At 46.2% G+C, this 25,520-nt stretch overlaps 1 protein-coding gene across 6 annotated transcripts in view; it reads left to right on the top strand.

Annotated features, from left to right (window-relative positions):
* Nucleotides 1-24,700, top strand: part of LOC110496815 (glutamate receptor ionotropic, kainate 5) — a 101,704-nt gene extending 77,004 nt beyond the window's left edge. For 2 of the 6 annotated variants that reach the window (XM_090208629.1, XM_036952756.2), the window contains exons 9-21: nt 1,157-1,318; nt 2,736-2,888; nt 5,240-5,344; nt 5,543-5,650; nt 6,616-6,819; nt 8,988-9,101; nt 9,935-10,044; nt 10,341-10,514; nt 12,918-13,083; nt 13,519-13,744; nt 15,276-15,404; nt 21,565-21,731; nt 22,508-24,700. In XM_090208629.1, coding sequence (XP_090064755.1) covers nt 1,157-1,318; nt 2,736-2,888; nt 5,240-5,344; nt 5,543-5,650; nt 6,616-6,819; nt 8,988-9,101; nt 9,935-10,044; nt 10,341-10,514; nt 12,918-13,083; nt 13,519-13,744; nt 15,276-15,404; nt 21,565-21,731; nt 22,508-23,161 — 2,472 coding nt within the window. In that variant the 3' untranslated portion in view covers nt 23,162-24,700. Of the gene's footprint in view, nt 1-1,156; nt 1,337-2,735; nt 2,889-5,239; nt 5,345-5,542; nt 5,651-6,615; nt 6,820-8,987; nt 9,102-9,934; nt 10,045-10,340; nt 10,515-12,917; nt 13,084-13,518; nt 13,745-15,275; nt 15,405-21,564; nt 21,732-22,507 lie in introns of all 6 variants that reach the window. The other 4 variants (XM_036952753.2, XM_036952752.2, XM_036952758.2 and 1 more) reach the window with 3 other exon arrangements.
* Nucleotides 24,701-25,520: the final 820 nt, after the last annotated feature.

Raw genomic sequence — 25,520 nt, 5'->3', positions numbered from 1 at the left:
CGGTCAGTGCCGTTTATAAGCATGTCCTTATTTCTATTACAGCTTGTTGGATGACTGTCGTTCATATTCCATTCACCCAGTTCAATGTAACATCAATAGGTTTAGGCTACTACATGATACAAACATGTTCCCTATACCCATCATGAGGTTTCTACAAACTAGCCCATGAATGAAAGTTTACAACATAGGTGCACACAGGTCTAGAGAATTTTGCGATGACAGACAGTGACACATGGACGGACAGTGACACATTCAATACCTCCTTGCACACTCTTGCCTGCATCTAGTTTATCTAGGGTGTAATCATTAGTCCAACAGTTGCAAATGAGAGTTTCTATTCGACAAATTCAGGCATTTTTATCCCCGTTTCATTGTTTCCGTTTAAGAAACGTTTTACAACAGAATCGGCAGAAGGAATACACATCCCTGATCACGCATCAACACAGTTCACTTTCATAGCAGCCACGTTGCATTCCTTCTCACCTCTATGCACTCTCCTCCTCTCACCTTTTCCCTTTGTTTGTGGACTTCAATGAACAACATATCAGCTGTATGTGACCAGGCGAAAAAACCTTTCCAAACCATGTCATAACCGCTACACACAGCCTACATCATTGTCCCCATATTTGCCAAAGTAACATCCTAGTCAATATAGCTAATAGAACAAATGCGTTAGTAAACCCGCTACAATCATGCAGTAACGTTACATTGTACAGTCAGTAAGCAGTTAGGCAATATATTAATAAAACCAAAAGCTTACCTTGACTTGGAAAAGTTTCAGTGTTGTGTGGGATAGTCATAGCCAGCTAGCTAACATAGCATCCCTCTGTTTGAGCCGGGTGTTTGAGTAATTAAACTAGCCAGCTGCATTTGCTAGCTAAGTAAGTGAAACTGAAAGTGAAAAAATGACAATCTCTCTCACTTGCTTCTCCATTTTTGAAGAAATTAATTTGTTCAAAACTGTTCAACTATTGTCTTTCTCTCTTTTTGAGTAAACTGCTCACCACATTTTATGCACTGCAGTGCTAGATAGCTGTAGCTTATGCTTTCAGTACTAGATTAATTCTCTGATCCTTTGATTGGGTGTCAGTTCATGCTGCAAGAGCACCATGGTGCTACCCTACAGAGTGCCCCCCCCCCCTCTTTTGTCAATCAGGACTTTCCCCTGCTGCGATTGGACGACGTGGTGGATGACCAATCCAACATCGTAGGTTTCTCCATGCTCAACAGCAGTCATCCCTTCTACCTGGAGTTCATCAGGAGTCTCAACCTGTCCTGGAGGGAGGGCTGTGACCTCAGCCCCTACCCTGGCCCGTCGGTGAGAACCGGAATCCTTGTATGTGGTTGTACTCATACACTATTACTGTGACTAACACTCATACTCATACTCACTCTCTTTCATAAACTGTAACTCATATCTTCTTCAAACACTCATATATTGTGTAGTCTTACTGTCACTCGTATTCTAATTATTTACCAGCACTCATATACTTGTTACTCATATCGTTTTCTCATACACTGTCACATACTGTTACTGCTGTCACTCATATACTGCTACAGTAATTTACTCATATACGGTCAGCTAAGTATGTTTGTTCTCCCTACTGCTAAGTTATCCACGTGCTGTTACCTGTATACTCTCGACTATGATAACTTATACTGATATAGTATTATATATGTTATACTATAACAGTGTAATGACATCCAGTTCTACATTCTCACTCATGCACTTACATTTATGCGTACATTTCTAAGTCATACACAGCGGAGGGGGCTGGTGGGACGAGCTATAGGAGGACGGGCTCTTTGTAATGGCTGGAATGGAACGGTATCAAACCCATCAAACATATTGAAACCACATGTTTGACTCCGTTCCATGAATTCTAATCCAGCCATTACAATGAGCCCGTTATCCTATAGCTCCTCCCAGCAGCCCCCTCTGATTGACAGACTTTATCACTATTCCTTTTTACACGGTCAAACTGCCAGTTGAAGTACACATATTGTCATGCTGTCACTCACAGTCTGCGTGATTCTCACTCTGCCAGGTTGACTGAGGCCTGACCAGATGTCCTTAATTTTTAAAGGGATACTTCGGCATTATGGCAATGAGGCTCTTTATCTAGTCAGGTGAACTCATGGATACCATTTTTATGTCTCTGCGTGCACCTATCGCAACTGCTAACTAGCGTTAGCACAATGACTGGAAGTCTATGGATATCCTATTAGTATCTGCTAGCCTGCTAGCATGCTAGCAGATACCCATAGACTTTCAGTCATTGCGCTAATACTTGTTAGCATTGGCTCGCAAAACTACCTCTAACTTCCTTCATACTAGACACAGAGACATAAAAATGATATACACGAGTTAATCTGACTCTGAGGAAGTAGATAAAAGGCCTCGTATCCAAAATCCTGAAGTATCCCTTTAAGGTTTGATTGAATCACACAGCTTTGGCACAGACCACAGTGCCACCTTGTTGACTGAGTAGCGTTACATCTATCCCAACGTTTCTCACTCTTTTTGTCTTTCTTTCTCGAGCTTCACGCCTGCCTCTCTCATCTTTCTCTCCATCTCTCCGCTTTCCTTCCCTCCCTCCCTACATCTTTCTTACTCTCTCTCACATTTGTATCAACTATTCTCTTACTCTCTGCTTCCTTCCTTCCCTCCCTCCCCCCTATCCCCTTCGCCCCTTCTCTCTCTCTCTCTCTCTCTCTCTCTCTCTCTCCCACAGCTGTCGTCGGCTCTTATGTTTGATGCGGTGCATGTGGTGGTGGGGGCGGTGCGTGAGCTCAACCGGAGTCAGGAGATTGGAGTGAAGCCGCTCAGCTGCACCACTCCTCAGATCTGGCAACACGGCACCAGCCTGATGAACTACCTGCGCATGGTACCCACACATGCTCTCTCTTTACCCAACGCTGTCCCAACGCTGTCCCAACGTTGTCCCAACTATCCCGTTTTGTATTAGCCAACTGATTCATTTGTTAAGGCGACAACGTAATGTTGTTGACTACAGAAACCGTTAGTTCAACTGTGTGTCCCAACTAGCCAGTAGTGCCACCTGCATATAAGCCAACTGATTGCTGTCTTGACTAGGAAACAATGTAACATTGTTTAACCTTTTCCTGCAGTGGGCTAAATCAGGATAGAGTGTCTCTTGATAGTCTTAAGTACACACATGGTTATGGGCTTGAAAAAAAGAAGGCACCTGTACCATGTTAGATATAGAATTGAAATGTATTATTATTATCATACATCACAGAAGACTGAAATATAACAAAACTGTTTGACGTAGAAACACCGGATCTTCTGCTGTTTTTTTTTAATTATGTTGATTAATTATGAAATCATAAAAATTATTAATAACATTCCACCTATGAGGCCACTAGGTCATTTGACTGCAGGAAAGAGCTACGACAGGTTGTGTCCCAATAGGTCCAACGCTTAGTTGAAGTATGCAACATGGCATGGTACATTCACCTGTTACTGAACACTCTCCCAACCAGCCTGGCTAGCTATTTATGCGTTTTCCACCTTAGCCAACTCGTTCGCCAAGGCAGCAATGTAATGTTGTTGAGTACAGAACAGTCAGGTACCAATAGATTCCATGCTTCGCTAAGACATGGCCGCCTTTGGTCCTGAACTACAGAAGTAACAAGGGTTGTGGGACAAATCCATGTAAATTCAGTACATTTGCGGAATGAATGGAATTTCAGCTCATTAAATAAATGTGATTGAATTGTTCAATTCATGAAGTGAATCCTGAATTATTGAGCAATTGACTGAAACGGATTGGAATTTACCCCAACCATACCAGTAGGCTAACTAGTGAATAGCACAGCTCCACTTCGCAGTACATTAGAGCTTGAAGCACTGTCCTATAACCTTCCTGTCGCCTTTGAGCGTTTCGGTCGTTGCCATGTATACCACTGCTCTTGTTTTGTGGCTGTTGTTGCTGTTAGGGTGGTTGGTGTGTGTTGTGGTTTTGATGGTATTCTTCCTATCGTCATTGTTGCGCTCTGCTGGGCAGCGTATTTTCTCTATTTTCTCTCCATCCTCTCTCTCTCCTTCCTTCCTTCCTTCCTTCCTTCCTTCCTTCCTTCCTTCCTTCCTCCTATCCTATCGGAGTCTACCACTTCTTATCTTTCCCCCATCTGTTTCTCCCCTCATCTCTCTCCGTCTCAGACAATGTTTTCTCGCTCTCCGCATCATTCCATCATTCCTACACTCTCTTTGGCAGTGGTTCCACTCCTTTCCCCCTTTCTCCCCCATCCTTCCCCCGCTTTGTTGTTCCTCGTTTGGGCATCTCTTGTTCTCTTTTAGGGTGTAATTCATCCTGAATCTCTCTTCACACCCTCTGTCTTGCTTGCCTGCCTTTTGTTTTAGCCATACATCTCTCTGTCTTTCTCGCCACTGTCAAGCCTAGCTATTGTCTGTCTGTTTGTCTGTGCCGAATCTTTCCCTCTCCCTTTCTCTCTGTTCCTCTGTCCCTCTTCTCTTTCGGTTCCACATAATTCTTCTCTCTATTTGCCGCTCTCTCTCTCTGGCTACTTGAAATAATAAATGTATGTTTTTCTCTCTATCTTGCTTCCCCTCCCTCCCTCCCTCCCTCCCTCCCTCCCTCCCTCCCTCCCTCCCTCCCTCCCTCCCTCCCTCCCTCCCTCCCTCCCTCCCTCCCTCCCTCCCTGTCTCTCACTCTCTGTCTCTCACTCTCTGTCTCTCACTCTCTGTCTCTCACTCTCTGTCTCTCTGGCTCACTCTCTCTTTATGTCTCTCACTCTCTGTCTCTGTCTCTCTCTCTCTCTCTCTCTCTCTCTCTCTCTCTCTGGCTCACTCTCTCTCTATGTCTCTCACTCTCTGTCTCTCTGGCTCTCTCTCTCACTCTCTCTCTCTCTGGCTCTCTTTCTGTCTCTCACTCTCTGTCTCTCACTCTCTGTCTCTCTGGCTCACTCTCTGCCTATGTCTCTCACTCTCTGTCTCTCTCTCTCTCTCTCTTTCTGGCTCACTCTCTCTCTATGTCTCTCACTCTCTGGCTCTCTGGCTCTCTCTCTCACTCTCTCTCTCTCTGGCTCTCTCTCTCTCTCTCTCTCTCTCTCTCTCTCTGTCTCTCTCTCTCTCTGTCTCTCTCTCTCTCTGTCTCTCTCTCTCTCTGTCTCTCTCTCTGTCTCTCTCTCTCTCTCTCTGTCTCTCTCTCTCTGTCTCTCTGTCTCTCTCTCTCTGTCTCTTTGTCTCTCTCAGGTGGAGTATGATGGGTTGACCGGCAGGGTGGAGTTCAACAGCAAAGGCCAGAGGACAAACTACACCCTGAGAATCCTGGAGAAGCACCGTGGGGGTCATAAAGAGGTCAAGGGATCATGGGTTCAAATGTCACTGGGTCATGGTGGGGTCGGGGGGGAATGGCTCAATTTAGGAGTTGATTTGACAAGCACAATACATTTTGACTAAAACATACACATTGATCATGGGTTCAACCTTATTCTCTATCTCTTCCTCTTCATCCCCCTCTCCCCTCTTTCTTTCCCTCGTCATCCCTGTGTATAGATCGGGATCTGGTACTCTAACAACACATTGGCGATGAACTCGACATCTCTGGACATCAACATGTCAGAGACGTTGGCTAACAAGACGCTCATCGTCACCACCATATTGGTAAAGACATATTGGTTTCGCACATTTGCATTGGTAGATGTGAAACTGTTGGTTTTCTGTTAGCCATTTTGGGTCAAACAAACATTTCTCAAGTGTTCAAGATTAATTTGAGGGCGGCAGGTAGCCTAGTGGTTAGAGCGTTGGACCAGTAACTGAAAGGTTGCTGCATCGAATCCCCGAGCTGACGAGGTAAGAATCTGTCATTCTGACCCTGAACAAGGCAGGTCACCCACTGTTCCCCGGTAGGCCGTCATTGTAAATAAGAATTTGTTCTTAACTGACTTGCCGAGTTAAATAAAGGTTAAAAAAAATAAAAAATTAAATTACATAAAATTGACCAAGAACTAAAAAGGAGCCAGTTAGGGGTACACTAATAATTTAATTGTACAGTAACTTGTAATATCAGTTCTATACACCTCATCAAGTCAGTGCTAAGTACTGTAGATGTTAATGTCATTCATGGCTAATAAGTCACATATAGCCCCTTAATGACAAATCATTTCGCCAGTGACCTCTATGCAAGAAATTACAATATATGTAAATGTGGGTATGTGTTCGCATTACAAGTAAAGAGTCAGCTCCTTCAGGACACTGTTCCTTCTTTGAATAATGATGAAGAAATATTCAGCAGCTGTTGGTAGGATGTTTACTTCAAAGATATGTATTACATGTAGATTTCCATTTCAGTCACTGAGCACCCAATCTTATCCAGAGCGATTTAGTCAGTACCATCATCTTAGAGGCAGCTTTGAGAGACAACCACATATCACAGTCATAGTAAGAAAATGTATTCCTTAATAAGTGTCTGTTAGCAAAGTCAGTGCTACATACAATAACAAAAGACAAGCGGGGGGGGGGGTATTATTTTTTAATACATTTTTTAAAATCAACACGTTTCAGGAAAATGCCTTCGCCTTCTTTGAATTATAGCTCTTGAAGGACCTTTTGATGTCCTTCTATTGCAGGAGAACCCGTATGTGATGCATAAGTCCAACTACCAGGAGCTGCGGGGAAACGACCGGTACCAGGGCTTCTGTGTGGACATGCTAAGAGAGCTGTCGGACTTGTTGAAGTTCTCCTTCAGGATCAAGCTGGTGGATGACGGGCTGTACGGAGCGCCTGAACCGAATGGATCCTGGACAGGCATGGTGGGAGAGCTCATCAATAGGGTAAGCGCACATACACACACACACACACACACACACACACACACACACACACACGCACGCAGGCACACCGTCTAGACGACTGGCTGTAAAAGTGGGTCAATGAGGTGGGTCGTCAATCAGTCAAAGGCAGCCTGTGATCGCCACGATAACTCATGAGAAGGCTGTCTAAAATCCTTGGTCGTAGAGAGCTATAGGGACAGGCAGTCTTTGCCCCTGCTCTGCGCTACAATACGTGATGCAATTCGTCTAAAATTGTGATGATTAGTTGATTCATCGAATCGGGTGTTAGTGCTGGGATTGAGCAAAAACCCGTTGAGCACTCTAGGACCATGGTTGGTGACAACGGATCGAAAGGGTGGGAAGTCATGCGTCTCAATCAAAGTCTGCTGATCGCCAGGTTAACCTGTAGCTCTCGGAGAACTTCCCGGGCTCAAAGATATGCTTATTGAAACAGTCAGATCATTGAAAGGGCATGTGACGAGACGTGTCTGTCAGGGGCTGCTGGTATGTCAACTGAAGCTGACACTCGACATTTATCAAACATAACCCAAAGAGTGGTGGCTTTCACTGGCACCCACCTGCAGTTCAGAGGAGGGGTTGAGCAGGGACCGGTCCCTGAGGAAGGGGGAGCACTTCCTCAGGGTCACTTTGTGACGCAGAGCAAAATGTACCAGAATCCGCAAGGCACTTAATGCTCCTTCGACTGCTATTGCCATAGTAACAACACGGTGTCTAGCACTACTGTTGCTGCTACGTTTGTGACTGATAGCGATAGGTCCGCCACAACGCCATAGACTCACCCGTTACTTCTACCGCCACTGCTGTTGCCACAACTAAAAAGGACAATTGCAATTACCGATGCTATCTGTGTGATTGCTGGCCCTATCTCGACGCCCGATAGCATCTAATAATGCCGTTACTGAAAATGGTAATGATAATGATGATGGCATCCATAATGACCTGACTTTCCCCCAGTGTGAGTGGAGCTGGTGGGGTAGTGGAGCCGTGCGTGACCTATCCGGCGCGTTAAGAGCTTAATCAAATGTCTCTCTGTCGCTAATTATACAGTGGTGCAGCCTGTGATGCCCTAGCGTAGGTTGGCACGCACACACCCTGATGAACGCACGTGTACACACACGTGTGTGTGTATACACTTAGAAAAAAAAGGGTTCCAAAAGGGTTCTTCGGATGTCCCCATAGGAGAACCCTTTTTGGTTCCAGGTAAAACCCCTTTTTGGTTCTAGGTAGAATCATTTTGGGTTCCATGTAGAATCCTCTGTGGAAAGGGTTTTTACATGTAACCAACAATGGTTCTTCAAAGGGGTTCTCCTATGGAACCTTTTGGGTTCTAGATAGCACTTTTCTTTCTAAGAGTGTACACACTGTAAGTGCACACACACATGCGCTCATGTGGAGTGAACACGCTCTTGGTGGCACACACGGAGAGACACACACTAATGGATATGCAGAGTGAGCCCTCACACACAAAGTTATGTAAATTCCATGAAAATATACACTCACTAGATTTTTTTAATATGCATACTTATGCAGTAAGCACACACACACACACACACACAAACACACACACACACACACACACACACACACACACACACACACACACACACACACAAACTAGCATTGCCTAAACAGTTCATTGAATAACACACTAACCCACCCCCTTCTCTCCCTCTCTGATACGGCATGATGAAAGTGGGTGAAACTCGTTAACGAGTCTGTCCTCGTTAATCAATTAAACTGTAGTTAAGGAACTGAGAGGTGTCTGGGGTCTTGTTTTTGTTGGAGCAGCCATGCACTCTATGATGACTATGCCCTCTATGGTGTGTCCCGCCCCTCTCCTTCCTCTAGACCTCCCTCTTGAAGACTCTTCCCCTCCTGCTTTCCTACATGTCAAGACTGCTTTCAAGTCCTCCTCGATAACATCCTTTTACATTTTTTTTTATATATCTCTCTGCTCTCTCTTCGACTCCCCTCTGTCTTATATCTCTCTCCCTCAATATTTTTCTCTCACTCTGTTGTCTTTTCTCTCTCTCTCTCTCCCTTCCCTCTCTCTCCTTATCTCTCTCTCTCTCACACTTTCTTTCTCTGTCTCTCTCTCTCTGTCCCTCTATCCCCCCCCCCCCCCTCGCCATCCCTCTCTCCTACAGAAAGCAGACCTGGCGGTAGCTGGGTTCACCATCACCTCAGAGAGGGAGAAGGTCATAGACTTCTCCAAACCCTTCATGTCCCTGGGCATCAGCATCCTGTACAGAGTCCATTTGGTAAGATGACCACGGAGACCAGTCCATTTAGTTATGATTTACCACTAATTGTTCTGCACTGTCATTGAGTACAGATTATGTGTGCTGTACTACGTTGGTGCTTTTCCACTGTGAGAGTTGTCACGGCTCTTGCCATGTCCTTAGTGTCATTCCTAGCTATGAAAAAGCAATGGAAAGCAATGGAAAGCCTCCAGCTGGACCAGGGGTGCAGTGGAATGTACACTGTTTTATACATTGTTGTTACTACCTCGGCTAACACTTTATTTGTGTGCCTATAAACTGTTTATAGACCGTGATAAAATGGTCTGTTAAGCATTAGCAAAATGTCTATCAGACGTGGATGTATTTAGTCCCATAGGCGAGTACATTGCATGTATCAATCATTTCTTATGAGGACACGTAATCATATACAAGTCATGAATAAGGATGTATTCAAACTATGATCATGATGAGTATTTTAACGTCTGCTGATAAAGTGTCACCCCCAACCGGATTCATCCAAAATGCAATTATCACATATGGACAACAAACAAAACAAACCACATTACTCTGTAGCCTAATACATTCCATTATCAATGTAATTACTCAAGCTGTCGTGGGTCGTATTCATTAGGTACCAAATGGAAGAAAATGGACTGAAACAACTTGTTTCCATTTTTCTGCTGCAAAACCTTTTGCTCTGTTGAGTCCTAATGAATACGACCTTGTACTCACATTGCCCAGTCTGTGATGCAATCAATGCCAATACTCTGCCCCATTGTGTTTGAAATCTGAACTGCACCGTCCGCTATTGATCTCCGTTAACACTAACTTTGTCCTCGTCCTCCAATCAGGGACGGAAGCCAGGTTATTTCTCCTTCCTGGACCCGTTCTCTCCGGCCGTGTGGCTCTTCATGCTGCTGGCCTACCTGGCTGTCAGCTGTGTGCTCTTCCTAGCCGCCAGGTAGCTAACTACGCCACCTAGTGGGCTGGGGGACACCTCAACCTGCATATACACTGGTTAGAGTAGCCTGGTGGTCCTATATCTGTTGGCTATGCAGCACAAACAGATCTGGGACCAGAGGTTATACAAGTCTTCTTTCCCTCATCTACTTATCTAATAGAGAGAAGCTAAATGCAATTTTGGGGATATTTTTTTAACGCATTAAGACACGATGCTAGTATGTGTGAATCATGTGTTGAAGACATAAATCATATGTCGAAGCTCATAGTCCACCTCTCTCACTGTCCACCTCCCAGGTTGAGTCCGTATGAGTGGTACAACTCCCACCCGTGTCCTATGGGGCGAAAGGACATGCTGGAGAACCAGTACACCCTGGGTAACAGCCTGTGGTTCCCCGTGGGAGGCTTCATGCAGCAGGGCTCTGAGATTATGCCCCGCGCCCTGTCCACGCGCTGCGTCTCCGGGGTCTGGTGAGTGTGGGAGGGGGGTTTTTGGCACGTGTGTGTGTGTCTATCTACAGTATCAATCTCTATATTTCTTCCTCCGCTCTTCCTCCACTTTACTCTTCTCTCAAAGCTACTGTTCATCAGATCAAGCAGATGGCAGTCATATACTGATGGGAATTATATTATGCCGCAGTATTACACCCAACCTCACCACTTCTCACTCTAGTTTGTTAGCTCCGTTAACTCTGAATTGTCTTGATACTGCAATGCACTGCTCAGAATAAAACTGGGTTCAACCTAAAGGGTAAAGTAGTGCAATAAGTTACTTTTTTTGAAAACTATGTAGATGCTCAGACGATCAACAAACGTTTCATTATATCAGTGCAACAGCATTCTGTGAATGGGAAGAGTTCAACAATTTGTCATTTTGACCTTCACAAGGATTCAGAAAAAGAGCAGAACTTTGAGGTGTAATAAAATGGGATAGTCTCCTGGACACAAATGAAGCCTATTTCTGGACTAGGGTTCTGGTAACTTACCCACATTTCCCAGGTTTCCCTGAAATCCTGGGTGGAAGATTCCAAGAATCAGGAAGGAATAACTAGTGAAAAAGCAGGAAATGCAACCAGGATTTTTTGAAAAAAAATGGCATTTTGGGAAAGGTACCACAATTCTGCCACCATATTCTGGACAACAACTAAGATCCTATTGTAAGGGTTGTCGTCGGTGGAAGAAGGATTGGACCAAAGCGCAGCGTGGTAAGTCTTCATGATGATATTTCATTGAAAGGAACTGAACACTGAAATACAAAACAACAAATGATGTGAACAAAACGAAAACCGAAACAGTAACGTGTGGCCCAAACACTCACACAGAAACAAACACCCACAAACCAAAAGTGAAACCCAGGCTACCTAAGTATGATTCTCAATCAGAGACAACTAACGACACCTGCCTCTGATTGAGAACCATACTAGGCCGAACACAAAAACCAACAGACTGCCCACCCCAACTCACGCCCTGACCATACTAAAACAAAGAATAAAATAACAGAACTATGGTCAGAACATGACAGTATCCCCCCCCAAAGGTGCGGACTCCGGCCGCAAAACCTGAATCTATAGGGAAAGGGTCTGGGTGGGCGTCTGTCCGCGGTGGCGGCTCTGGCGCGGGGCGTGGACCCCACTTCACCACAGTTTTTGTCCGCCTCCTCAACCGCCCCCGTGCCCTCTTACGAGCGGCGACCCTCGCCGCCGACCTCCGACTGGGGACCCTAGCCATGGGTCCCGAATGGACGGGAGATTCCGGCAGCGCTGGACAGGCGGGAGATTCCGGAGGCGCCGGACAGGCGGGAGACTCCGGCGGCTCCTGGCTGGCTGACGGCTCTGGCGGCTCCTGGCTGGATGGCGGCTCTGGCGGCTCCTGGCTGGCTGGCGGCTCTGTCGGCTCAGGACAGACGGGAGACTCTGGTGGCTCAGGACAGACGGGAGACTCTGGCGGCTCAGGACAGACGGGAGACTCTGGCGGCGCTGGGCAGGAGAAAGGCTCTGGCAGCGCTGGACAGGCGGGAGCACCTGTCCGGGGAAGACGGAGAGACAGCCTGGTGCGGGGGGCTGCCACCGGAGGGCTGGTGTGTGGAGGTGGCACCTGATAGACCGGACCGTGCAGGCGCACTGGAGCTCTTGAGCACCGAGCCTGCCCAACCTTACCTGGTTGAATGCTCCCTAAAGCCAGGCCAGTGCTCCCTCGTATCGCTGGCTCCTCTCTACATCTGCCTCTGCTCTCCTAGCTGCCTCCACCTGTTCCCATGGGAGGCGATCCCTTCCAGCCAGGATCTCCTCCCATGTGTAGCGACCCTTGCAGTCCAAAACGTCCTCCCATGTCCAGGAGTCCTGACATCGCTGCTGCTACCTGCTACTGCTGCCCGTTACCACGCTGCTTGGTCCTTTTGTGGTGGGTGTTTCTGTAAGGGTTGTGGTCGGTGGAAGAAGGATCGGACCAAAGCGCAGCATGGTAAGTGTTCATGATGATATTTAATTGAAACGAACTGAACACTGAAATACAAAACAATAAACGATGTGAACAAAACGAAAACCGAAACAGTACCGTGTGACCCAAACATTCACACGGAAACAAACACCCACAAACCAAAAGTGAAACCCAGGCTACCTAAGTATGATTCTCAATCAGAGACAACTAACGACACATGCCTCTGATTGAGAACCATACTAGGCCGAACACAAAAACCAACAGACTGCCCACCCCAACTCACGCCCTGACCATACTAAAACAAAGACTAAAATAACAGAACTATGGTCAGAACGTGACACCTATAGATATCTTTTTTTAGTCCAGGACTAGGCTAGGCTTAACTTTGCCATAGTGTAACTCGTGGTAATATGCCTGTCCCCTGTCTCTCCATCCCAGGTGGGCATTTACTCTTATCATCATCTCCTCCTACACGGCCAACCTGGCAGCCTTCCTCACTGTTCAGAGGATGGAGGTGCCCATCGAGTCTCCTGACGACCTGGCTGACCAGACAAACATCCAGTATGGTACCATCCAAGGGGGCTCCACCATGACCTTCTTCATGGTAGGGATTGTATGCTGTGTGTGTGTGTGTGTGGGGGGGGGGTGCAGGACATGTGAACAGATCATACATGTATGTTTAGAATTGCAGGAAATCTGCTTTAAATATGAAAAAGTCTCATTGCAATATGTGTAGAATTGCGGGAAATTTGCTTTAAAACAGCTACCTTTTCTCTCAGCTTCATGGAAAAATGTGTAAAATGGCATGAGATTAGCTATAAAACTGCAACAAAAAAATGTGGTTGGGGACTTGTTCAGACGGGCGGGGGGGGGGGGGGGTTCCATTCTAAGCTGCGCTATGCCACTGGTGCAGGGGTGTGTGTGTGTGTGTGTGTGAGAGAGAGGGGATGGGGGTTCATGTGTATGTGTTGGGGGTATCACAAAAAGTTCAAACCCCTTCTTGTCTTGCCATGACAACCTTCAACACACCCATCAACAGAACTCGCGCTACCAGACGTACCAGCGCATGTGGAACTACATGCACTCCAAGCAGCCCAGTGTGTTTGTGAAGAGCACGGAGGAGGGCATCGCCCGCGTGGTCAACTCCAAATACGCCTTCCTGCTGGAGAGCACCATGAACAAGTACCACCGCCGCCTCAACTGTAACCTCACCCAAATAGGCGGTCTTCTCGACACCAAGGGCTATGGCATCGGCATGCCCCTGGGTGAGTGGAGAGGGAGTGTGGTCGGGGGGGTAGGGGAGAAGGAGTGAGGACTGCCATCAAAATGCCACTGAGTGAGTGTTGGAGAGGGTGGAGGAGAGAGAATGAGGGAAGGAGAGAAGGATGGGTTAGGAGGCATGCTGGACACCAAGAGTCACGGTTTCACACCCTAACCACCAAGAGCTCTATTCTTATTTGGTGTCATTTCCCTGGAACTTATCATGTTATTACACTTCTCTCATTTTATTTTGATGATAAACCTAAATATGAACTTGCATGTTCTTGCTGGAGGCCCACTTTAACATCAAACCCACCTGGTTTAGATGGATTCCTGGCTATGTATTACAGCCTCGGGACATTTTTCCCCAAAGAATTCCCAGAATTTCAAAACATCAAAGTAGGCCTCAGACATACAGTATCACATTTCCCTCAAGGACTGACCAGGGATACGGTTCCTCTTTCTTTCATCAACATGCCTTTACATTGCCTTCCAGCTCAAAGGTCAGAAATAACTCACATCTCATCACCCAACATTTTCTTTTAAGAAGCCTGTCGCCATGGCTACAGTTGCTTCTTCCTCAGCAACTTTGATGTTACACAAGTAGGTGGTCCTCAGCGACAGATTTATTAAGGACAGGCTTGGATCCTTGTTTTTTTGGGGGGAAGTATGTATTTACACGACTCCAGCTATGTGGGAGTTATTTCGCCTTCCCTATTAGCCGGGGGTGGAATTGGGATGGAACGCTTGGGAACAGAGATCCCACAGTGAAAATCTCAGGGGGAACATTTTGACATTTAACATTTTGTTAGTGGAGATCCATCTGTGGAGTTCACAGATGGTTCCATCCCAGCTAACTAGCCTATTACTGAATATTAACAGTATGTCTGGCTGGCCTACCTTACAACCTCTGACTTACATGTACAGTATAATTGGTGTTTGTTGTATTTGCACAACAGCATGGATGCCAACCTCTAAGGTTACAGTTGGCTCACATGTAGTGCAGAGTCCCAATTATAAATTTCTCTCTCTCTCCCTCCCTTCCTCTCGCTCACTCACCCCCTCCCTCATTTTCTTTCTCCATCACCACGTTCTCTACCTCTTTTTAAAGCCCTCTCTATTCCCAATCCTCTCTTGCGTCCTCCATCTTGATTCGATTCAATTCAATTAACTTTATTGGCACGATTTGTCACTATCTTTAATCGCCAAGCAATGACACAGGAAGTTAAATCAATAATGAGGACATGGTGATACACAATTAGCAACAGTAATATTGTTCTCTCTCTCTTTCACTCCTTCTCTCCCTCCTTGTCCATCTGTCTGTCTCTCTCTCGCTCCCTCTCTCCTTTCCTCCCGCACTCTGTAACTCTCTCTCTCCCGCCCTCTTTCACTCCTTCTCTCCCTCCTTGTCCGTCTGTCTCTCTCTCTCTCCCTCTCTCCTTTCCTCCCTCTCTCTGTAACACTCTCTCTCTCCCGCACTCTCTCTCTTTTTCTCCCCCACCCTCTATCTCTCTCCCTCCTCCCCCTCTTCCTCAGGCTCGCCGTTTAAAGAGGAGATCACTCTGGGGGTGTTACAGCTGGCAGAGAACAACAGGCTGGAGATCCTGAAGAGGAGGTGGTGGGAAGGGGGGCAGTGCCCCAAGGAGGAGGACCACCGAGCCAAGGGTGGGTACAGCACCACCTGTGTCAGTAGTTTTTATTTGATTTAACCTTTACTTAAACCAGGAAGTCCCATTGAGGTCAGATGACTTCTTTCGCAATGGAGACCTGGCAAAGTACCAGCACTAATGATCAGGGGGCCCCCCATCAAGCGTTTCAAAGTGGGCCTGCTCATCTGGGATCACTTTTTCCTTTTTGATCTTAATCAATAAGATTAAATGGACAGGGTGGAGCTGATCCTAGATCAGCACTCCTACTCCGAGAGGCTTGAAAATGAATGGAACACTTGTGGGGAAATGAAATAGGACCCTAACCCTCACACACCCTCACAGCCCAGCATATCGTATACCTTAAGTTAGGCTAGTAAATACACAACTTTTCCATCCAGGAGTGGCTCTCCGTCAGGTCCTGTTCTTGGTAACGACTGCCCAGCAACCGTCAGCCGCCATGCTAACCGCTGAGATAATGTTTATTTGTTCCAAACCAGCTCCTATGCAGTCACATTAGAATTGCACACGACTACTGTACATAATACCATTTGTACACAATACAATTGCTGACATTTCCTCAAGTAGTAGCAAGCACTTGTTCCTCAGATACTCATAAAGTCCATGTATTTTTTGGTGTCGCAGAATCGTGGTATACAAGTGAATTGATACGTGTAGTCCATTCTATTCCCATCACAATGACTCACAGCTGGAAATGACATTTGCGTTAGATGTGTGTGTGTGTGTGTGTGTGTGTGTGTGTGTGTGTGTGTGTGAATGTGTGTTGGGTTTATTATGCCTCATCCTTAAGGATGGATTCCGCAGTAGGGGGAAACTGAGTCACTGTCCACCCCACCACCGCTGTTATTGTTTTGTTGAGGAAGCACACGGGGGGGGGGGGGGGGGGGCATGCAATGATGCCTGAGGAGAAAAACAGTGTTGGTTTAAGAACAAAACTAATTTGGAAGATTTATTTGATTAGTGTCATGATTACTGCATTTTACCAGGGGGATATAAATGTCTACATGGTGTGTGTGTTTGTGTTCCAAAAGCACATTTTGTTTTTGTATTTCCCCCTTTTCTGAAGTGTTTCTTATTTTTCATTTCTGCAGTTTCCTTTTGGGACATCTGCTAACCCTTCTCCCATTCCAAATGCTTAGATAGCTACAAGCAACAGACTGGACGATATAGACCCAGACACGCTAGCACGCTAGATGTTGTTTGTGGTTTGCATATTTGGCAGCCCCGCAGTAAGACACATGTGCGACCCAAATGGCACTCTATCCCTATATAGTGCACTACTTTTTAACCAGACACACTCGTTACAGTTGAGTCATCCATGGGATAAATGAGTGCCCTCAGGTTAAAGCAGGGAGACTTGAGCCTTTGTTTTGATACACTCAACATAACAAGGGTACTTGCTCAGAGCATTCTTATGAGACATTTTGAGGATAAACAAAACAAACAAACATGTAAAACCTTCGTGTTGAATATTCTGTCTTTGAAATAGAACAGGAAGAGCTGAAGGGGATTCGTGTGGTTGATTGACTTATTAAGTCAATGAATGCAGGCTTGTTGAATTGTACACACCCACAACAAATCAAATTTGTCACATTTATTTTTATTTATTTATTTCACCTTTATTTAACCAGGTAGGCAAGTTGAGAACAAGTTCTCATTTACAATTGCGACCTGGCCAAGATAAAGCAAAGCAGTTCGACACATACAACGACACAGAGTTACACATGGAGTAAAACAAATATACAGTCAATAATACAGTATAAACAAGTCTATATACGATGTGAGCAAATGAGGTGAGATAAAGGCAAAAAAAGGCCATGGTGGCAAAGTAAATACAATATAGCAAGTAAAACACTGGAATGGTAGATTTGCAATGGAAGAATGTGCAAAGTAGAAATAAAAATAATGGGGTGCAAAGGAGCAAAATAAATAAATAAATAAAATACAGTAGGGAAAGAGGTAGTTGTTTGGGCTAAATTATAGGTGGGCTATGTACAGGTGCAGTAATCTGTGAGCTGCTCTGACAGTTGGTGCTTAAAGCTAGTGAGGGAGATAAGTGTTTCCAGTTTCAGAGATTTTTGTAGTTCGTTCCAGTCATTGGCAGCAGAGAACTGGAAGGAGAGGCGGCCAAAGAAAGAATTGGTTTTGGGGGTGACTAGAGAGATATACCTGCTGGAGCGTGTGCTACAGGTGGGAGATGCTATGGTGACCAGCGAGCTGAGATAAGGGGGGACTTTACCTAGCAGGGTCTTGTAGATGACATGGAGCCAGTGGGTTTGGCGACGAGTATGAAGCAAGGGCCATCCAACGAGAGCGTACAGGTCGCAATGGTGGGTAGTATATGGGGCTTTGGTGACAAAACGGATTGCACTGTGATAGACTGCATCCAATTTGTTGAGTAGGGTATTGGAGGCTATTTTGTAAATGACGTCGCCAAAGTCGAGGATTGGTAGGATGGTCAGTTTTACAAGGGTATGTTTGGCAGCATGAGTGAAGGATGCTTTGTTGCGAAATAGGAAGCCAATTCTAGATTTAACTTTGGATTGGAGATGTTTGATATGGGTCTGGAAGGAGAGTTTACAGTCTAACCAGACACCTAAGTATTTGTAGTTGTCCACGTATTCTAAGTCAGAGCCGTCCAGAGTAGTGATGTTGGACAGGAGGGCAGGTGCAGGTAGAGATCAGTTGAAGAGCATGCATTTAGTTTTACTTGTATTTAAGAGCAATTGGAGGCCACGGAAGGAGAGTTGTATGGCATTGAAGCTTGCCTGGAGGGTTGTTAACACAGTGTCCAAAGAAGGGCCGGAAGTATACAGAATGGTGTCGTCTGCGTAGCGGTGGATCAGAGACTCACCAGCAGCAAGAGCGACCTCATTGATGTATACAGAGAAGAGAGTCGGTCCAAGAATTGAACCCTGTGGCACCCCCATAGACTGCCAGAAGTCCGGACAGCAGACCCTCCGATTTGACACACTGAACTCTATCAGAAAAGTAGTTGGTGAACCAGGCGAGGCAATCATTTGAGAAACCAAGGCTGTTGAGTCTGCCGATGAGGATGTGGTGATTGACAGAGTCGAAAGCCTTGGCCAGATCAATGAATACGGCTGCACAGTAATGTTTCTTATCGATGGCAGTTAAGATATCATTTAGGACCTTGAGCGTGGCTGAGGTGCACCCATGACCAGCTCTGAAACCAGATTGCATAGCAGAGAAGGTATGGTGAGATTCGAAATGGTCGGTAATCTGTTTGTTAACTTGGCTTTCGAAGACTTTAGAAAGGCATGGTAGGATAGATATAGGTCTGTAGCAGTTTGGGTCAAGAGTGTCCCCCCCTTTGAAGAGGGGGATGACCGCAGCTGCTTTCCAATCTTTGGGAATCTCAGACGACACGAAAGAGAGGTTGAACAGGCTAGTAATAGGGGTGGCAACAATTTTGGCAGATAATTTTAGAAAGAAAGGGTCCAGATTGTCTAGCCCGGCTGATTTTGTAGGGGTACAGATTTTGCAGCTCTTTCAGAACATCCGCTGAACGGATTTGGGAGAAGGAGAAATGGGGAAGGCTTGGGCGAGTTGCTGTGGGGGGTGCAGTGCTGTTGACCGGGGTAGGAGTAGCCAGGTGGAAAGCATGGCCAGCCGTAGAAAAATGCTTATTGAAATTCTCAATTATGGTGGATTTATCAGTGGTGACAGTGTTTCCTATCTTCAGTGCAGTGGGCAGCTGGGAGGAGGTGTTCTTATTCTCCATGGACTTTACAGTGTCCCAGAACTTTTTTGAGTTCGTGTTGCAGGAAGCAAATTTCTGCTTGAAAAAGCTAGCCTTAGCTTTTCTAACTGCCTGTGTATAATGGTTTCTAGCTTCCCTGAACAGCTGCATATCACGGGGGCTGTTCAATGCTTATGCAGAACGCCATAGGATGTTTTTGTGTTGGCTAAGGGCAGTCAGGTCTGGGGAGAACCAAGGGCTATATCTGTTCTTGGTTCTAAATTTCTTGAATGGGGCATGTTTATTTAAGATGGTTAGGAAGGCATTTAAAAAAATATCCAGGCATTCTCTACTGACGGGATGAGATCAATGTCCTTCCAGGATACCCCGGCCAGGTCGATTAGAAAGGCCTGCTCGCTGAAGTGTTTCAGGGAGCGTTTGACAGTGATGAGTGGAGGTCGTTTGACCGCTGACCCATTACGGATGCAGGCAATGAGGCAGTGATCGCTGAGATCTTGGTTGAAGACAGCAGAGGTGTATTTAGAGGGCAAGTTGGTTAGGATGATATCTATGAGGGTGCCCGTGTTTAAGGCTTTGGGGAGGTACCTGGTAGGTTCATTGATCATTTGTGTGAGATTGAGGGCATCAAGTTTAGATTGTAGGATGGCTGGGGTGTTAAGCATGTTCCAGTTTAGGTCGCCTAGCAGCACGAGCTCTGAAGATAGATGGGGGGCAATCAGTTCACATATGGTGTCCAGAGCACAGCTGGGGCAGAGGGTGGTCTATAGCAGGCGGCAACGGTGAGAGACTTGTTTTTAGAGAGGTGGATTTTTAAAAGTAGAAGTTCAAATTGTTTGGGTACAGACCTGGATAGTAGGACAGAACTCTGCAGGCTATCTTTGCAGTAGATTGCAACACCGCCCCCTTTGGCAGTTCTATCTTGTCTGAAAATGTTGTAGTTTGGGATTAAAATGTCAGAATTTTTGGTGGTCTTCCTAAGCAAGGATTCAGACACAGCTAGAACATCCGGGTTGGCAGAGTGTGCTAAAGCAGTGAATAGAACAAACTTAGGGAGGAGGCTTCTAATGTTAACATGCATGAAACCAAGGCTATTACGGTTACAGAAGTCGTCAAAAGAGAGCGCCTGGGGTATAGGAGTGGAGCTAGGCACTGCAGGGCCTGGATTCACCTCTACATCGCCAGAGGAACAGAGGAGGAGTAAAATAAGGGTACGGCTAAAAGCAATGAGAATTGGTCGTCTAGAACGTCTGGAACAGAGAGTAAAAGGAGGTTTCTGGGGGCGATAAAATAGCATCAAGGTATAATGTACAGACAAAGTATGGTAGGATGTGAATACAGTGGAGGTAAACCTAGGTATTGAGTGATGAATAGAGAAATATTGTCTCTAGAAACATCATTGAAACCAGGAGATGTCATTGCATGTGTGGGTGGTGGAACTAATCGGTTGGATAAGGTATAGTGAGCAGGACTAGAGGCTCTACAGTGAAATAAGCCAATAAACACTAACCAGAACAGCAATGGACAAGGCTTATTGGAGAGGCATGCTTTGTCGAGTGATCAAAAGGGTCCAGTGAGTAGAGAGGTTGGTTGGGGGTCACGGCGATTTAGACAGCTAGCCAGGCCATCGGTAGCAAGCTAGCATAGGATGGAGGTCTGTTATTAGCCACATGCGCCGTACACAACAGGTGTAGACCCTACCGAGAAATGCTTACTTACAAGCCCTTTAACAAACAATGCAGTTCAAGAAATAGAGTTCAGAAAATATTTACTAAATAAACTGAAGTAAAAAAATGTAATAAAAAAGTAACACAATAAAATAACAATAAGGAGGCTATATGCAGGGGTTAGGGTTAGGGTTAGGGTTAGGGTACCTCGACTAACCAGGTGGTACTGGTTAGTCAAGGTCATTTGTACATGTAGGCTAGGGGTAGTGACTATGTATAGATAATAACAGCGAGTAGCAGCAGTGTAAAAACAAAGTGGGGCGGGGGTCAATGTAAATAGTCCGGGTGGCCGTTTGATTCATTGTTCAGCAGTCTCATGGCTTGGGGGTAGAAGCTGTTAAGGAGACTTTTAGACCTAGGCTTAACGCTCCGGTACCGCTTGCCGTGCGGTAGCAGAGAGAACGGTCCATGACTTGGGTGACTGTCTTTGGCAACACACACACTCCCTGTAGGAACATTAGGCCGCTTAAGGTTCCCAGAGCTTTTCGCCCCCCTAAGGCTTTGTATAGAGAGTGTGAAAATGACCTTATGATCCTGTGGAGGCTATTTCATCGTGTCCTGGGCTTTTTCTGTGCCCTATGTGTGTGCCGGGGTAATCACAAATATCTGTGTGCGTGTCGTGCATGTGTATGTCCTTACACACAGCCCTACCATTCCCTCTCTGTCCGTGTTGTTCGAACTGTGTACATAATTCCTCTGTTCCTCCACAGGTCTGGGCATGGAGAACATCGGGGGCATCTTCGTGGTGTTGATCTGCGGCCTCATCATCGCTGTGTTCGTGGCCGTCATGGAGTTTGTGTGGTCCACCCGCCGCTCGGCAGAGACAGACGAGGTACGCCCTCACTCCTGCCCCGGCCAAAACCACAGACGCACTCCAGTAGGTTACTATGGCAACACAACTCCAGCTCGCCCGGCCGCTCGCGCTCTCTCTCTCTCTCTCCCTCTCTCTCTCTCCCTCTCTCTCTCGTGTGGTGTGTAGTGCAGTGGGTGTTGTGCTTCGGCGTCGTCGTGTTGTTGTGTATATGGCTGCATACAAACAGAGGGTAATGGTCGACATCTGCGTTTTCCTTTCTCTGTCCTTTGTTTCTCTCCATTTCTCTCTCGCTCCCTCGTCTCTATAGCTCTCTCTCTAGGATGTCTGTGATTCAGTTCTCTCTCCCCCTTTCTCTCTCTCTCTCTCTCTCTCTCTCTCTCACACTCCTCTGTCTCTGTCTCTATGTTTTGTGTTGGTCATTGTTATTCCTCCCGCTAGTCCATTGTGTTGTTTATTTCATTGCCGTCTGGGTAAAAAGCTGTTTGTGACTTTCATTTGCCCCTACTTTATCTCTGCTCGCTGCTTTCTTTGTATTTGTGATTCCTGTCTCCGTTGTCGCTCCGTCTTTAGCTTCGTTCTGTATGTGAGATCCTTTTGAATGCGTGTCAGTGTCACTGGAGGTAGCTACTTATTTGTCATATTGCCATTGCCCAGAGGTCACACCGTATTTGAACAGTGCAACAAGTTTAGTAAACCTCTGAAGATTTTCCTCTGTCCTTCTCCCACACATTCACACGATCATCCCCTTCTCTCTTTATCTCCCTATCCTGCCTCTCCCTCTCTCTGTCGTTCTCTCTCCCTCCCTCTCTCGCTCCATCTTCCTCTTCTCTCTCGCCTAGGTGTCAGTGTGTCAGGAGATGCTGACTGAGTTCCGCAACGCCATCTCCTGTAAGAAGAGCTCACGCTCTCGGCGGCGGCGTCCCTTGGCCAGCACTGGCGGCGTCTTGCGCCACCCCACCCGCCTCCAGCTGGGTGTCCCGAGACCCATCCGCCTAGTCCGCGAGATGCGCCTCAGCAACGGCAAGCTGTACAGCAGCTCGGGCCACCTGACTGGTGGAGGGGGAGCAGCAGGGGGGGGGTGTGGGGCCGTAGGGGGGGGGCCCTCAGACATGGGTCCGGGGCCACAGCGCCTCCTGGAGGACCCGCTGGGTGCCAACACCACAACACCCCCTCCCCTGCCCGAGGCTGCCACGGCGCCACCCTCCCGGAGCTGTGCCCATGTGCGGATCTGCCAGGAGTGTCGGCGCATCCAAAGCCTGAGGTCAGCATCGTCCTTCTCACGCATCCCGCCCCACCTCGGCCCACACTCTTCCATGTCCCTGCCCCGCCTCACTCCACCCCCTCCACCCTCATCCACCAACACCGACAGCGAGGGGGGCGGCTGCGGCACAGCGAGCCCCAAGCGACCCAAACCTAAGCCCACGCCCCCTCCGCGGCCCTTACCCCCGGCGAAGGCGCCAACCACAGACCTGCTGCTGGGGAAACAAGACTGAGGAGGGACGGAGGGATCGGACATGTGACAAGGGTCGAGGGTTAAAAGTCAAATGTCAGGGTTCAACAGAGAAACGCGTAGGAACGAGGAGCGGAAGGGGCTGTGAGCTTGTAGCGCATTGACACGGCAGGATCAAACCACTCTGACCCATTTGAGGGGGTTATTATCCAGGGCAGAATTTGCGGAGACACCAACCTAGTCAAGGCCGTCCTCCTAAACCAGGAATCCTGCTAAGCAATGGATCAGGCTGTCTATGGAGTGGGAAATGACTTTTGACCACATATGACCGTTAGCTGCCTTTACGGTGCAGTGAGAGACCACGTGGTGACCGTTCAACAGTAAGCATAAGTGTGTTCAAGCTGCCTGGTTTGGCTTTTGACCTTCTCTTTCACTTGGATCTGATGGGAGGACTTGACCTATCCAACAAGCGCTGGAGAGATTCAGGGGACCATAGAGACTTCAAACACACAGAAACTCTTGCGTTTCAAGAAGTCGGTTCTCGCCAAGAAGATGCATATTTTTTTCCCCAGAGCAGCTGGAAGAGCTTGAACTTTGGAATTTGTGTTTTTGATTTGCTTTCTGTCAGAGTCTAACTCGCCTAATTTATTTTCTATCTTTCTTTCTTTCTTTCGAATATCTTTTTATTGCCGTCATTGGTTTCTTGGTCACTGTTTAGTTATTGACTCATGTTTTTGGTCTGTCATTAAAGATCCTTACGAAAGCCAATGTGGAGATCATGACCATTCGTGCGTAAATGAGGTCTCTTTCCCACCAGTCACAAGCCCGGGAACAAAGTTCAAAGGTCAATAGTCTAAAGAGGCCTTCTCTAAAACACATTCTGACAATACACCCAGATCACAGGACTCAATATTACAGTCCACGTTTGCTTGTCAGAGTAGCAGAGAGTGGCCTTGCCTTCCACTGATCAACAAGCCAGTTTTGCCACAGAGTTTTAAACACAGAGTTAGTGTATCATAGCCCCATCAAATTACAACGCAACAGAGCTACAGAGCACAGTTAAACAACACGGTACTTTGTGAATCCTTCAAACAGATCAGAATTCAATAAACTGGATATAAATAGCAAGAGAAAAGGAGAATACCAAACTCAGCACAAGGAATGACAAATGAGACAAAAACGATGATTGCATACGTACAAAGCAGAACAGGAGAAACGTAATGCACAGTCCTGTCTGGCCAATGGTAAAAGGAAACCTGTGTTAATGTGTGTTCTGTGTGATTCATATGGGGGTCATAAGTGTGTATGTGTGTGTGTGTGAGTGCATACAGAGGAAAGAATGGTGTCGAAGTGTATTTTGTCATATTTAATGCTCTTTCTTTCTCTCTCATTTTCCCTCAGATTTCTATACCAGTGCTAAATGGATTATTAAGAAAATGACGACAAATGTATATTATTACGATTATATTGTTATTACTACTGTTGAAGTGTGGGGTACTGTAAGAGGGGCGTAGTCGTCTGATGTTAAATATATAGACACACAAAGGTATTTGGAATAAAATAAAAATAAACAGTATACAAACGTCTGAATCTTGTGTCGTTGCATATGTCCGTGCCGGTGTGTGCATGGACATAAACCTGATTTAATATCTAGAAGTTGCACTTTCCTGCTGTATCTAGTTGTGTTATCGGTGGTCTGTCACACAGGATGTTGTACACCGCACTGACAGACTCATACAAGGCATGAGAGGCCTCAACAATGCATTCTGTCTCAGTAGAAGGAGCTACAGTGCAGTAGAGTTCAGAATAAGAGTCGTTCAGTCGGTAAAAGTGACAAGTAGCATGCTTTTTTTCATGCTTTTTTTCATGCTTTTTTCATGCTTTTTCATGCTTTTTTCATGCTTTTTTCAAGCTTTTTTTCATGCTTTTTTTCATGCTTTTTTTCATGCTTTTTCATGCTTTTTTCATGCTTTTTTTCATGCTTTTTTCATGCTTTTTCATGCTTTTTTCATGCTTTTTTCAAGCTTTTTTTCATGCTTTTTTTCATGCTTTTTTTCATGCTTTTTTCATGCTTTTTTTCATGCTTTTTTCATGCTTTTTTCATGCTTTTTTTCATGCTTTTTTCATGCTTTTTTTTTTGTTCATTTTGAGGTCACGTTATGACTTTTCATGTCAGCTGTTGGTAAGATTACTGAATACATTATGACCGTTGCATTAAATAGGGGAGCGAAGAAAACAATGTTTCTTGATGTATTCGGTGGATATTCTCTGTCTTGCCACTGCAGATAGTTTAGGCCTATATCCACGCCATCCACACTTGTAAAAACCAATCTCTCTCAGGATACTGCAATGGAGAGGGCATACTGCCAGCTGGCCCTTTTTGTTTGTGGTACTGGGAAAGA

Source organism: Oncorhynchus mykiss, chromosome 18 (genome assembly GCF_057628025.1).
Source record: "Oncorhynchus mykiss isolate SJ-2025 chromosome 18, ASM5762802v1, whole genome shotgun sequence".
In the NCBI taxonomy this organism is placed as follows: Eukaryota; Metazoa; Chordata; class Actinopteri; order Salmoniformes; family Salmonidae; genus Oncorhynchus; species Oncorhynchus mykiss.
Note: the sequence above shows the minus strand (reverse complement) of the source record. Positions and strands in the feature narration are given on the sequence as shown.